This window comes from Danio aesculapii, chromosome 19 (assembly GCF_903798145.1).
Source record: "Danio aesculapii chromosome 19, fDanAes4.1, whole genome shotgun sequence".
NCBI classification, from domain to species: domain Eukaryota; kingdom Metazoa; phylum Chordata; class Actinopteri; order Cypriniformes; family Danionidae; genus Danio; species Danio aesculapii.
Genome location: NC_079453.1, coordinates 33,754,303 through 33,769,157, shown reverse-complemented (window position 1 = coordinate 33,769,157; position 14,855 = coordinate 33,754,303). Strand labels below are relative to the sequence as shown.

The 14,855-nt window shown below is 35.8% G+C and overlaps 1 protein-coding gene across 1 annotated transcript; it reads left to right on the top strand.

Annotated features, from left to right (window-relative positions):
- The first annotated feature begins 1,309 nt into the window (after positions 1-1,309).
- On the top strand, positions 1,310-14,621 carry zbtb8b (zinc finger and BTB domain containing 8B). Its single transcript, XM_056480219.1, has 4 exons — positions 1,310-1,385; positions 3,148-4,202; positions 7,948-8,105; positions 13,794-14,621. Exons 2-4 carry the CDS (start codon positions 3,176-3,178, stop codon positions 14,100-14,102), a joined length of 1,494 nt encoding a protein of 497 aa, XP_056336194.1. The 5' UTR covers positions 1,310-1,385; positions 3,148-3,175; the 3' UTR covers positions 14,103-14,621.
- The last annotated feature ends 234 nt before the right edge of the window (positions 14,622-14,855 follow it).

Below are 14,855 nucleotides of genomic sequence, written 5' to 3'. Positions count from 1 at the left end.
AACTTGATAAGTATAATCAAAAGATCCAACTTATCATAGTTTAAAAAAACAAAAATGACAGGCCTATTCATACAGTAAAAAAAACTGGCAGCACTTTATTATTTATAAATTTAGATACCTTTCACCATAAACGTTTTGTATACTGACAATGCCAGAAAATATGAGGTACTGTTTGGGTATATGAATGAACAATTATATGTCTTCAATAAATCTGGTTAAAAAATGCTTAACAGAGTAACATTTGTGTAGTATCTTAAATGAGATTTCTTTGATCCTAATTGTAATAACATATTTATTAGGTAACGTTAATACCAGGGGCGTCGCTAGACCCAATTCACTGGGGCACGTGCCCCAGTAAAAATCTCCAGTGCCCCAGTAAATGCATTGAGATATGATTTACTTCATATGCAGGTGTATTTATTAAGAGTGGTAATTCTGAAATAAAGACGTTATTCTCTATGTGCAACCGAGCCAACGCTGGTGAAAGCAATGTAATCAAAAAGCAAACTGACGCATCTCCGTGTGTGCTCTCGCATGCGCTGCTCTTCTGCCGGTGCGAGTCCCGGTAGTTAACATGCACGCCAAAAAAGCAGGCTACCTGCTTGTTACATGCCGCTCATACTTTGTAAAACCAGCGAAACAGCCTTTTTTGTTTTGCAAATCGACAAAACTAAAGTTTAAACAATATGATAGTGATCTTACTAAGCATGCCTCCTGATAGATTTTTTTTGTATGAAGCAAAAAGGAGGGATGAGGAGTCGGGGAGGTAAGACTTAAATAAACCTAATTCTCTGCCATGTGTCAAGTCTACAACAGATAATTCTATAACACATCTTTTTTTTGTATTGTATTGAATTGTCTATAAAATTTCATTCAAATGCAAAAGTAATTTCTTAAATGATCTTAGCATATCACTCCAGTTGTCTTAACATTGTTTTCCAGTTACATTTAAGATTATTTAGAAGAATAATTGTATAATAATAAGAATACTTTTATTTATAATAAATATAATATATTTATATATATAGGAGGTACGTGCCCCAGTAGAGCTCTAGCAACGCCCCTGGTTAATACCCTTTCTTCCAAGCAATATTTTAAATAAACTTATGGAAAACCATTAGAAAATAACATATGGTACTAACCAGTTCTTTTTGGAATAGTAGACGTGTGTTCTTCTTATTATTTTTGCTAAATAAAAAAATATTTTAAAGTTCAATCTAAGTATAGCTTAATGAATGAAATGACACTATGTAGTGCACTATATAGTACATAGGGAGCGATTTCGGAAGCCCCGGAAGTACAACGTAGAATGCAGGAAGCTGTCAATCAGGTAGACATTTTTAAAAGCTCACCATGAACAACAACAACCGAACACAAATCTGAATGTAAGTATAAACATTACTGGAGTCAAAATATCAGCTTTGAGCATCAGAGGCGTCAGTTGAAGTTTCCGTTCACTGTTTGACTGTGTGCGCTGGGTTTAAAACACTGCAGCGGATTGCTTGTTCTTCATCCTCGCTGGCGCCTCTCGTAAATCGCTCGGTACTGCATTGCTGTAAAACGAAACGATTCCTAAAATATAATTTCTGTTAATCGTGAATTTTAACAACTGAGATGTAACGCGAGCTCGATTTGCTATTGTTTTTGAATGTATCAGAGATAACGTACAATAGTCTCTACATTTTCTATTAATAGCGGAACTCTATACTGTTTTCTCTATACGTAAGCATGTGTTAAATGTATATGGTATTGTCATTGAAGTAAAGTTGGTTTTATATTCGCACATTCAGACTTATTCATTAGTAATATAATTTCATAAAGGTATTATTTGCAAATGCTAAATAGGGAAATCATATTATCAGCCAATGACTAAAGTACATTTTTCACAGTCAAAAATAAATAGTGCTAATGTTGTTTTGAAAAATTAACCCGAAAATAAATGAAAGACATTTAGCAAATTATAATTTTGAGACCAGGCATGATCAGATGGTTTATACCAGATATCGAATTGGACATTCTAGGTTGACACGTTCATATTTATTAAATAACGAAGAATCACCTAAATGTAATTACTGCCAGACTGCTCTTACCATCAAACATATTTTGTTGGAATGTAGAATTTTAAATTCCATTACACAAAAAACTTTGATGGACATTTTTAAAAACGTACCACCAGGAAGAGTTTTACATTTTTTTTTATCAAAAATAGAACAAAAAAAAAAAAGTCATATTTAACTTTGAATAAATTTTTGTGTGAATTTTATCTATTTATATTTTATCTATTTGTCGAAGTAACTTTTTTTGTTTAATACGAATTTGTTTTTATCACCAGACGCGCACATTCACATGCTATTTAAAATGAAACTATTCAGATGGCGCTCTGTGGCGTGGCAGAAATACGACCAGTGACCTGAATCGTGGCTGGGCGCCACTGACAGCCGCCGAATTGCGGAGCCAGTGTCTTTACTCTGATAGAAATTTATGTTTGGAATTCTAAAATTCATGGCTCTGCGTGGCGTGACGCTGCGCGTCGCTGAGCAGCGCATCCAGTGTGTGACCCCCTTAAGGCTCTGACCTGTCATCTTTGTTTCTGTCTGTTCTTGCGGGGAGTGCATTAGCTCATTGAGTGCATGATTCAACATTACTACGTTAATTTTAATTTGGCAATTTATTTAGATAAAGCTAATTAATTAAAATAAAATGTAACTAGGATTAAATTGCACACTGAAACATTATTTTCCTTTTACTCTTCCAGCAACACTAATGTGGAGTTTTTATTTTGTTTTTTGAGTAAATTGAAATGCAAAACATATATATATATATATATATACATATATATATATATATATATACATATATATATATATATATATATATATATGCGCGTGTGTGTGTGTGTGTGTATTTTATATATATATTTTTTTTGCTGATGAGAAACCTGTAAATTTGAAAAGGGTCTACATATCAACATACTGAAATATAATATCTCAGCAACTTCCACAGACTTTAAATTAGTGGTTCCTGAGAAAATAGAGATGACCAACAACACTGTTTTAACCCTAACGTCTGAGAAGTTTATAAAAGCTTGAGAATATGTAATCATTCTCTCATTTTCACAGTCATTGATTCATATTTCTGCTTTTCCAGAGAAACGCATGGCTCTTCAACAGTAAACATGGATGTTCCTTCCTACCTGTCCAGGCTCTTGTCGGAGCTGAATGAACAGCGTAAAAGGAACTTCTTCTGTGACTGCAGCATCATAGTCGAGGGACGCGTGTTCAAAGCACATCGTAATATCCTCTTCGCCAGCAGTGGTTATTTTCGGGCTTTGCTGGTGCATTACCTGCAAGACAATGGCCAAAGACACAGCACGGCATCTCTGGACATCGTCACGGCTGAGGCGTTCTCCTTCATCCTTGATTTTCTGTATTCAGGACGCCTAGACCTTCGTAGTGACAATGTGATTGAAATAATGTCTGCTGCGAGTTACCTGCAGATGACCGATGTGGTGAACTTTTGCAAGGGCTACATCAAATCGTCCCTGGAGATCTGTAACAGGGAAATCGAGAGACTCAGGGAAAGGGAAGGGTTGGATAATAGTGCAACTCCAGTTTCAGTCACTTGCACCCCTGTGGCATCCACTTCTGAAGCCGACCAAAGGACCTGTCAGGTCACCGAGGCCCTCAGCCCCGATGACGCCCCAACAGCTGCCATTTGCACTCCAGCAGCCACCAGCAGTAAAGACTCTGAAAGCGAAAACTCCCAAGGAGCTTTTCCCAACCATACACCCATCAACGCTCCACTCAAGGTCAGCCCAGGCCCAGATTTAGTCAACTCATCCACCCCGGGTCTACTTCTAGGGTTGGTGCATCCCAAAATTGAGTACGACCCTGATGAGGAAGGTGAATCTTCGAGAGAATCCAAAGACGCGGCTCTTTATCAAGGCCCAAATCATGACGGGGAGAGAACTATTAACACGAGCCCAGCTCCAAGCACAGAGCACTCATCTGTATCATTTGCTAACTGTCCGATGAAGCAGTTTCCAGATGTGTTGTACAGAGGCGGGATGAACCCTAACCGGGATGAACACTTTTCACAGAGTTTGGGGTATGTCAGTGGATTCGGTCGGGGCGATGAGGTGCTTGGTCCGTCGGGTCCCTGTGGGATGGAGGTTCAGAACGATTGGTATGGAGATGATCCAGGTGAGAGATGCATGAAAAATAAACATTTTTTGCAATATTTCACCAAATACCTTTAATAGCTCTGTTTAGAAATAATTAATACTTTTAAATTGATTTGGGATTGTTTTGTAAAGGAGTACAGCAAGGGTCACCAAACTTGTTCCTGGAGGGCCGTTGTCCTGCAGATTTTAGCTCCAACCCTAATCAAACACACCTGAATGAGCTAATCAATGTCTTACTAGGTATACTTGAAACACCCAGCCAGGTGTTTTGAGGCAAGTTGGAGCTAAACCCTGCAGGGACACCGGCCCTCCAGGACCGAGATTGGTGACCCCTGGAGTACAGCATCTGCAAAAAATATAATAAATAAATTACCAATGTAAGGCTTGAAGCGTACACTGCTATTCTGGGGTGCGTTTCTGAAAACCCTTGTTAGCCAACTAAGGTCACGAGTAGGCATGGGCCGGTATAAGATTCTAACAGTATGATAACATTGGATAAAAATATCACGGTTTCACGATTTTATGGTATTGTGTTTACTGCTCTAAAATATATTCTTTTTAAATGTTTGGGTAAAACAAACAACAATTTTTTTCCACTTTGAACACAATATATTTCATTTTGAGAAACTTTTAAAATATTTTGGAGTAGTACACATGTCAGGCTAAATAATTCAAATGAATTATTGACTTCTGTCTTCATTAAACACTGATTTCATTACAATTTAGAACGGCATCTTGGATATCTTTTTTGCTGGAGATACTGTTGTCTTAAAAAATTTGATGTAAAAAAAAAAATTTATATATACCGTAGGCCTTGTGTAGCAGCAAATGGTGGCTTTAAGTCCTTGACATTTTTAAACTGCGGAAAGTGCAAGTGCAAATCTGCAGATAGACTCTATTGGAGATTTCGAGCCCTGAAAACGGAGCTTTTTGAAAATGCTGTAGGGGCCGTTTTCATTTTAAAATGCTGCTGCTCCGTGTCTGTGGATGGGGAAAATGGAGACATCTGAAAATGGAGGCATGGCTGCAGACATTCGCCTTTCTAATTGGGGCTTTTTCCATCAATATTAGGCTAGTGCACAAAGTTCAGCCTTGCACCCTTTTCTTAAGTTCAGACTTTGTAAGTTTGATATAGAGAACAAACTCCCGAGGACATGTCAGGAAAAAACAGTGTAGTTTATAATGCCATTCCCATCACCCTGGCTACATTGTTTCATCTTAACAATAAAATGAAAACATGATATAAGCCTATTTTGATATTAACTTAACAGACACATAAATATGTAGGCACACGATGCCTTAACATTTTTAAACACAACTGAGCCTATAACATAACTGCCTCTTTTAACTTTCTTTGAAAAATACAAAACAATCCGGTCTCTTTTGCCGAATATCAGTTTTAATAATCAAAAATAGCTATTAAACAGTATAACGTACAATAAGTTTATACAATAAAGGCAGGCAATCAGTCAAATAACAACAATCAGTGTACGCAGTGTACATAAATGAATATATTCACGTATCTCTGTGCTTAGCCAAAACATGTGACCTGAGAACAAATAATAGATTCAAAAGACCAATGATTCATTAAAGACACGATGAATTAAAAATTACATTTAACAACTGTAGTGAGATGAAATCTAGTGGAAGATCCTTGGTGAAGTGTCTGAAAACTAAAACGTATTAGTGTAAAAGGGGCCTAAATGACATTCTCACAGATCAACAGTTACCTTTCCTTCTTATACCCCGAGCAAACATTGTCACACATGAGTGAAATACCTACCCCCAAAACCAGCTGAACATGAAAGCAAAGTTGAAGAGATAAAGTGGGGGAGAAGTACATTAACATACTCTCCTCAGGCCATGACTCAACAATAGTAAATGGAGTGTATATACTAATACATCAGTGTCTCTGTTGATTTCATCACTACAACGCTGAAGTCATAAACTGTCAAATAGCACCAAACATGACAAAGTTATATGAAAGAAGATCACGAGCAGATGATTTGTGTAAGGTGAAAAGCACATGGTTTCTGTAAGACAAATGGAAGAGATGTGTATTGGAGCTGTGAGAAACTCTGCCACGCCAAGACGACTCCTGTGTTTGGAATGTCCCTAGCTAGTCCTTCGTTAGCATGAAAGGAATAGTATATAATATTTTCTCAGCTTACACCAGCATAGATAAATACAGTAGAGCAATGATATAAATAAAAGAGTCTTAACTATTCAGGTACAGAAATAAAATAGACTAGTGTAATAAAGTTGTATAGTCTTCATTGTATAAATAAAAAATAAAAATTGTTAAAGGTCCCATGAAATTAAAATAAAGTTTTTTAGATGTTAGCACCAGTATTGTTCGTTTTTAAGATATCTATAAGCTAGTGTGCTCCAAAACAGTGATAAAATTCGCGTTTAGAAGATATAAAATTGATATAAACATGTAAGGCTTGTAGTTTGTCACTTAATGGATCAACGGTTTTTATTCACGTCACCTCATACTTCAGTTTTTCATCAAATCATAACCAATCAAATGCTCTCTAGTATCTGACATGCCCTGCCCCCTTCAAAATGCTTCTAATTTGAAGCGCTTCATCTCGACCACTCTCACTGGTAGAACGGGGATAAGGCAAAAGGCTATTGGCTGTTTTGTAAAAAGGGGAGGAGCTACACTGTTCCACCATCTGTTTGTTTCGGTTGAGATTGTTAAACATTGAATAAAGATGCACATTTTAAAGCACTTCACGAGACCTTTAAAGCTAAATAATGTAATAATTCCTTGTACATGGGCCGCAACTGATAAACTTTTAATATATTATGGTTAAACTGAAATGACTGCACTGTTTTCAAGCTTTCTGAACTCTTGTACGTGCTTGGTCAACCCTAATCCTGATTCTACATTGCAGATCCTGCGATATGACTATTGCAGATTCACACATTGCGATATTGATGCTGCAATGATACAGTTGATATCAGAATTATTAGCCCCCCTGCATTATTAGCCCCCCCTGTTTATTTTTTCCCCATTTTCTGTTTAAGGGAGAAAATATTTCTTCAACACATTTCTAAACATAATAGTTTTAATAACTTATTTCTAATAACTGATTTAATTTATCTTTGTCATGATGACAGTAAATAATATTTGACTAGATATTTTTCAAGATACAGCTATACAGCTTAAAGTGACATTTAAAAACTTAACTAGGTTAATTAGGTTAACTAGGCAAGCTAGGGTAATTAAGCAAGTAATTGTGAATCGATGGTTTGTTCTGTAGACTATCGGGAAAAAAATTAGCTTGTGTGTATTATGTTTTTGTAAACCGGTTGGGAAAGTTATTGGCTTCCAAATTGTAAAAGTGTTCACCCGATAATTATCTGTCTTGGCCCAAAATTTAATATCGGTGCATGTCTGAATTAAACACAAGACACACATTCTTCCTCTCCATTTTAAATAAACAGCACTAGCTCACGTGCTAGTTTGTCATCATGTGACAGGAAACTTGCCCTCCAGGCTGTCATGTAGATTACAGGTAATAATTCAGATTCTTGCACGGAATGAATGTTTAATTTGCTTAAACTTCAATATGTCAACAGTCACAGGGATTCATTTTATTCTGCCTGTACCAAAAATTTAGATTTCGTTTTTTTGAAAACTAGAAATTCTTGAAATGTAAACAGTTATAGGTATAACTCTTGGTGTGAACAGGCCTTAAAACAAGTCTTTTTAATTGTATTGTAAACTAATATGTGTGTGTGTCTTTGCACAGGGAGACTACACAAATGTCCATTCTGTCCCTATACGGCCAAACAGAAAGGCATCTTGAAGAGGCACATCCGCTGCCACACAGGAGAAAGGCCATATCCTTGTGAGGTCTGCGGCAAACGCTTCACGCGACAAGAACATCTACGAACTCATGCTATTTCTGTAAGTCTTTGTAGGCCCTAAACATTTTTAGTTATTATTTAATATTATTTATATTTTATCTCAATGTAAAGGTTATATTTTTTTTGATTTTGATATTGTTTCATAGAATAAAAATTACTTCATCGAATTAATCAAATTTGTAAATGGACAGAGCATGAACAAATCCGTTTGCTGCACTTTAGTTTATTAATTAAAATGATCGGACAATGTGTGTATACTGTTGCCTTCCAAAGTTTTGAATTACTCCAAAATGGTCATGCTTTGGATGGAAATCGAAATATTATTCAGATCAAGTGATTATATTTGTATAGCCAAATACAAATACACACTTTGAAAGCATGTGTTCTCATGTTAGAGCTGCCCAAAGTTTACATTTTGTATTAAAGCAATCGTGCAGTTGAGATTTACTGTATATTGCTTTGAGTATGCTATTTGTATTTGAATACAGTCGGATATAACTATTAGTGTTGTCAAAAATATCAACACTGAAATATTTTAAATGATATAATCTTGCTTTGGGTTAATCAATACTGACTTTGTTCTCTCACACTCTCTTCTCACCAGCGGGGAGATGAAAAATTAATAATAGTACAATTTTAACAATTTTGTTTTAAATAGAAAATAAGATCAGATTGTGCTAATTTAGTTTTTTATTGTGATGCAAAAGGTGCCTTTTGGACTGCTGACATATCTGAAGTATTATTTTCATAAGCTTCATTTGCATACTTTTAATGTTGCAGAATTTGTTCCTCATGGTATCAAAAATGGTATCGAATATCGATATTTTTAAAGATATCATATCAAAGTTAGAAATTTTAGTATCATGACAACACTGAGTACATTTACACGGATGCCAATAATCCGATTTTAATCAGATTAAGACAATACTCTGATTAAGAGTCCACCATGTAAACAGCGATTTTTGATTACCTTAATTCAACTAAAGTCATAATTGAACTGAACAGAAATCAGATTAAGACATGTGGAGTATGCCGATTTTCGTCGCATTATTGAAGTGCATGTAATCACCGCAATCAAACTATTACCATCGTGTAGGACATTTCGCCGCATTTTGTGACAGGATAGTCTAAACACACTGCGGTTTGACATTTTTCTCTAAGTCAGTGATGGACCACAGACACCTGCATCGTGAAATGCGGAGGTTTTTTCCCTATACAACATGGGGTATCAAATTCCATTAAAACGACACTCTTCCAGCAGTTCATACTCTCATTCAATATCTTGTTTGTCACAGGGGGCATTCAAGAAATGTTTCTGAATGAAAGGAAAACTTACAAACAAACTCGACAAATTAAAAAATGAAACACCCGAAATTACATGAAACTCCGGAGGAAATGTGGATATCTTGGTGACACGATGACGTTAATCGAATTATGTGCTATAACATGTAAAACAAGATCGTGAAAGGAACATTCAAAAAGCAACTCATGTAAACACCTTAATCATATTATTGTCTTATTCAGATTACTGCAAATAATTTGATTACTGATGTTCATGAAAACATAGTCTAATATCTATATAACTTTATATAGCAATATAGTTTACATTTTGCAAAACCATAAACAGTTAAGGAGAATTATAGATGTGCTATATATTGCTTAATTCATCATCTGAGTGTTTTGTGTATATACACCCATATTAACAGGTGAGGTTGGATATAGTGTATATCCACCCTAAAGTTGACAGTCCAGTTTTAACAGTGTTTACAGGTCTAGCCTGGTGGTTTCAATATGACGTTCAAAATATGCAAATTCATCAGTCAGCACTTTTCCTGAGCATTTTTTCTTTAAAACTTTATTATACATACACGCACAGTTTAAATGTCTTTTTTTATGATCTAAAATGACTTGTCAAAACATTTGCTGCTTATTTTCTCATTAGGCCATCCAACCAGTAAAACCAGTGCTTAATTTGTAAATGAATAATTCCCAGGACAAAACTAGGAAATAAAAGTTACCCTGACCGACGTCCACCACACAATTTCAGTTTTCCCGGAACATGACGTCGTTAAATGAGGATAGCATCACAGAGCATCAAAAGAGCATCACATTTCTGAACGGTCTTTTATTATTTTGTGCCATATAACGTTAAAGGTCCATCGTGGATAATAAAAACATGTAGCTACAAACACAAATCAAATGAACAATCCCTATTCAGTTCACTTCACTATTATGTGCCAAGTGAACAAAAAAATAATTAAATGACTCCCTGTTACAACCTTTCGTTACTTTTTAATGGTTGAGGTGGAACGAAAAGGAAAACATTAAGCCAGTAGTAATTATTGCTGCCATTTACATTTAGATGAGGAACGACAAAACCAGAAAGTGCTATTTATTGGAACTTGTTTATTATTAACAAGCTGTGTACATTGAAATGCTTATGGAAAATAACGTTTCACACAAAAGTAGTTAGGAATAAAACAACGATTCCATACAAAAAATTAACCAAGTTTCACAGACCTAAGGAGGACAAAGGGAAGAGACTGTGCCAAACAAAAGAAAAAAACAAAACAAAAATCAAATAACTAACCCATTAAACTCTTCCCCTAGAACTACAAAATAAAACAAAAAGTAAACCTTCAATGTCCGAGACGTCATATCTTACCTACTTTCTCCTTCCAAAGTAAAACTTACACGTGTGGCACAAATCCGTGACCTAGTGTGTATAACTAAAAGAAAGCTGCGTGTGCGCCATGTACGTCACGTGACGGAGCTTACCTATTCCCATTCCTTCATCTAGAATAATACACAAATACGATGTTCACACTTCAGTTCTCAAGAGTTTGAAACAAAAACGGTTCAGTATTTACATGGCAAACAAAGCACACCAACAAAAAGTTAATCAAACAATAATGGATCAAAGCAAAAGCGGAAGAAACACACACAGAAAACAAATGTCAAACACAGCTCAAGTTCACACAAAATGCCGGCTATCCCAAACTGATGTGGTGTTTTCCTTTATATAGTGTCCCACCATCCTACAGCGCAGCGATTGGGGCTCTTCTCAATTGCGTCATCGCACGTCAGTCCGTGTCCCGAATGAATGACATCCAACACAGCCAACCCGCGTATCCTATAAATGCAAAACGAAACCAGCAAAAGCAAAACAACAGTCCCCAAACTGTATAACGTCATAGACGCAACATTCCCTCAGTCTAATCTTCAAGAAGAACCCACAGTTACCTCTTCTGTCATGTTTTCTTTCTGACTTGAGATCGCTTTGCTTCTGTCTCCTGCTATCCTGATCCATTTGCGCAGTTTCAGCTCTTTTGATCAGGCTCATTGTCAGATTATCAGATTTTAAAAAATGAAAATATGCGTGACTGCCTCTATGCCATTTTGAAAATACAAATATTATTTAGGTAGGCCACTATGCCATTATTTATTATGTGTGTGAAACAATCACCAACCAGTAATTGATTGTAAATGTAAGAAAGCTGATTGGCTGAAAATATTGAGGGCCAATAGTTAAACATGACTTCTGCTTTACTTTCACACAGCTATTGCTTGCACATTCACATTCTCTCTCTCTCACACACACACACATATGAAGGTATTCACCACACACAAATCAAAGTTATAATAGTTTGGGATTTTTTATTAGTTTTAGTTTTTTAGTTTTGACTTTTTGTTTTCAAATTCAGTTAGTTTTAGTTTAGAGGCAGATTTACTAGTTTTTATTAGTTTCTATTCAGTTATTCAGAGGACACAAGAACGCTACCATCTACCCATTCTCAAATTCAAATACAACAGCCCAGAGTGATAGCAGGTCTAAGTACTGTTATGTGCAAGGCTGCTACTGAGGTTAGATACACAGTAGGGTGAGGGAAAGTTCAGATCATTTCTGGGAACCGGATCTTTCGTTACAATTCTTCTATGTTTGGGCTCAACATATAAAAAATATGTTGTCAGCAATCATAATTTCAGTCAGTTAAAACATCACCATGATCTAAAAAAAATTTCTTTTAATTTTAATTTTTGCAACCCAACTGAAGCGTGATTCATTTATTTAAATTCCATTACGACCTTCTGTTATTTATTTCTGTGAAATAAACATACGTTTCGCCAGATCCTCTCATTTAATCCCTCGGTTTATCCACGCTGCCTGCAGTTGTTCAGTCACAGCAGGCTGTCATGTATTCGGTTCACTGAACCACACGTGCATTATAATGAGTTCACCCATTCTCAAATCCAATCTCTGTGTAACATTACTGTTTTAATAACTGAATAACTCTGAATAACTATCAGGCATGTTAAAAAGTAAGTTTTTGTGGATAAGTGCTTACTGGAGACATGAATCGTTTCAAATGATTCAGTTCGATTTGATGAACTAGTTCAACCATTTCACTTAGAAGATCTGGTTAAATGAATGATTTGTTCGCGATCAGGATCACTAATATGGAAATAAAATCCATTATTGGACACAAATGTGTTAAATTAATACTTTTAAATGTCTGCACGGGTCGTATTTAATGTGTCACTGCTGCTGTCATGTCCAGTTGTTGTTTTTTTTTCGTGGGAGCAACAATGAGGACTGACTGGAGGAGGACTGGCTTGATCTGGCCAATGGCAGCAGGATTCCGAGGTGCCGTACGGCGCAAACACCAGGTGTAAAACTGGCACCGCGAAGTAAATAAGTTTACTTCTAAAAGGCTTATCTATTAAATGCATTTACAAAGACTAAAACGAAGGATGTTTTTGCTATAATTTTAAGTTAGTTTCAGTTAGTTTTGTATAAACACAATGCAGTTTCTGTTAGTTCTAGTTTTTTTAAAAACTCTTTTTATTTTTAATTCAGTTAACGAAAATGATTTTCAATTTTAGTTTTTGTTTTTTCGTTCGTTTTCGTTAACTATAATAACCTTGGCACAAGTTAATGCCGGATCCATTAAAATAAATAGCAAAACGCAAAAAAACTAATATCTGACATTTATCGGAACAGGATCCAGCAAAATCAGACTCAAATTAAGCACTGATTAAATGTTAGTTTTATCTGAAATAATAGCCTCTGGTGATGGCACTATAGGGTATATGCGGAAGTATGCTAAAGGACTTTTAATTTGTCAGTAACCTGGGTTAAGCGCTTCCGGTGAACTGTATGCCATTACAAAATCAGCATGTTTAAGGTCTGTTTTCTTTAAGAATCAGCGATCTCCGCTGGCTGAGTGATATCCGATATGAAGAGGGTCTCAGATTGTATATGAAGCACTAAAATATGAACTTTTATATTAAATTAATATATTGTATTAATTTATTTCAAATGAATATATATAAACTATATTATATTTAAACGCCTTTTTGTCTAGTTTTAGGCTTGAGGAACTAAATGAATGCCAAAGTCTATTTAACTAATTGTGTTTTAATTACGTTACAACATCGATGCTGTAAAAGGAACTGTATAAAATGGAAAAAAATCACATTAACCGTTCACTGGAGGTTTATCAGTATGGGAAGAAACATTAGCTCCACATATAGCCTATTAGAGACAAAAACATATACAGGCAAAACAAAATGTATACCTTTGCCTCCTGATAATACATTGAAGTCTCATGAATGAAGTTTTGCATTTGGAGCATTGCTGAAGGGGTATTTTGCATAATATTCCCAACACTACTAGCTATGAATCACTATTGCAGTCTTTAAACCAGTGTGTATTTTTGTTTTGAAGGTCCATCGCTCCACATGGCCCATTGTTTGCAAAGGCTGTCGGCAAGTGTTCTCAGGCATTGTGTCCCATGGAATGAAGCGATTTGGACTTTGTGACGGCTGCACGTTTGTTACTACAACTCACAATCACGATCCTTCCTCCATGAGCCTCAACATCCAGCCTGAAGCTGTGGAGAGAAGCGCTAGAGATTCTGACTGGCCCATGTTTATGGAGGAAGGAGATGAAGCAGAGGCGAGTGCTAGTAATGTTGAACAGGATGATAAACAGATTGTCATAAAGCAGCTAGCAGACAATGGTACATTACTGTAGGTTCATTTCCACTTGAATGCTACTAAATGAACTGAAAAGAAAAGACTTTGGCAGGGTGTGACCGCTGCTCTACCGGTAACAAAATACCGGTTTAGTTACTTTTTGCTTAATGTATGAATTTTGTTGGATTACAAAAGAAGGATGATTATGTGGTGGAATTTAAAGATTAATTTGAATATGAATTATGACCGCTGGGAAACGCCATGTATGGCTTTAGTACATATTTGCTACGTCTAATTATGTATTACAAAGCATTTTCTGTACGACACTAATGACACAACAGATTTTGAATGAGTTGTGGCAGTTTTGCTTGAAACCCTTTTCTGTCGGTGCATTTCAATGATATGAGTGTTATGTCAATTCCAGAAATTGTTATCAAAAATCTAAAAATGCGCTGTGGTTATAAAGTCTATACATTTCTTTTATGACTAAAAAGACATTAAAGCCACCCCCTACACACACATATTTTGTTTTCGAGTAGGAACATTTTCAGAAATAAAAAAGTCATTTAAACATTCAGTCGACTCTCTATCTCTTTAATTTAGGAACTGTCATTTCTCTGTTTAGAAAGAAAGCATTTACTTTGTGCACTGTCAGTGTTCAGTATGAATGGGAACTGAAACTTTTCCCCTTTCACCAGTGTAGTGTAGTGTAAGAGCTTAAGATTGTCCATTGTTTTCTGATATAGCCTATAACTAGGGCCAGACACAATCTGCGGACATTTGTTGCTATTTCTGCTGAAAATTTTGTAAA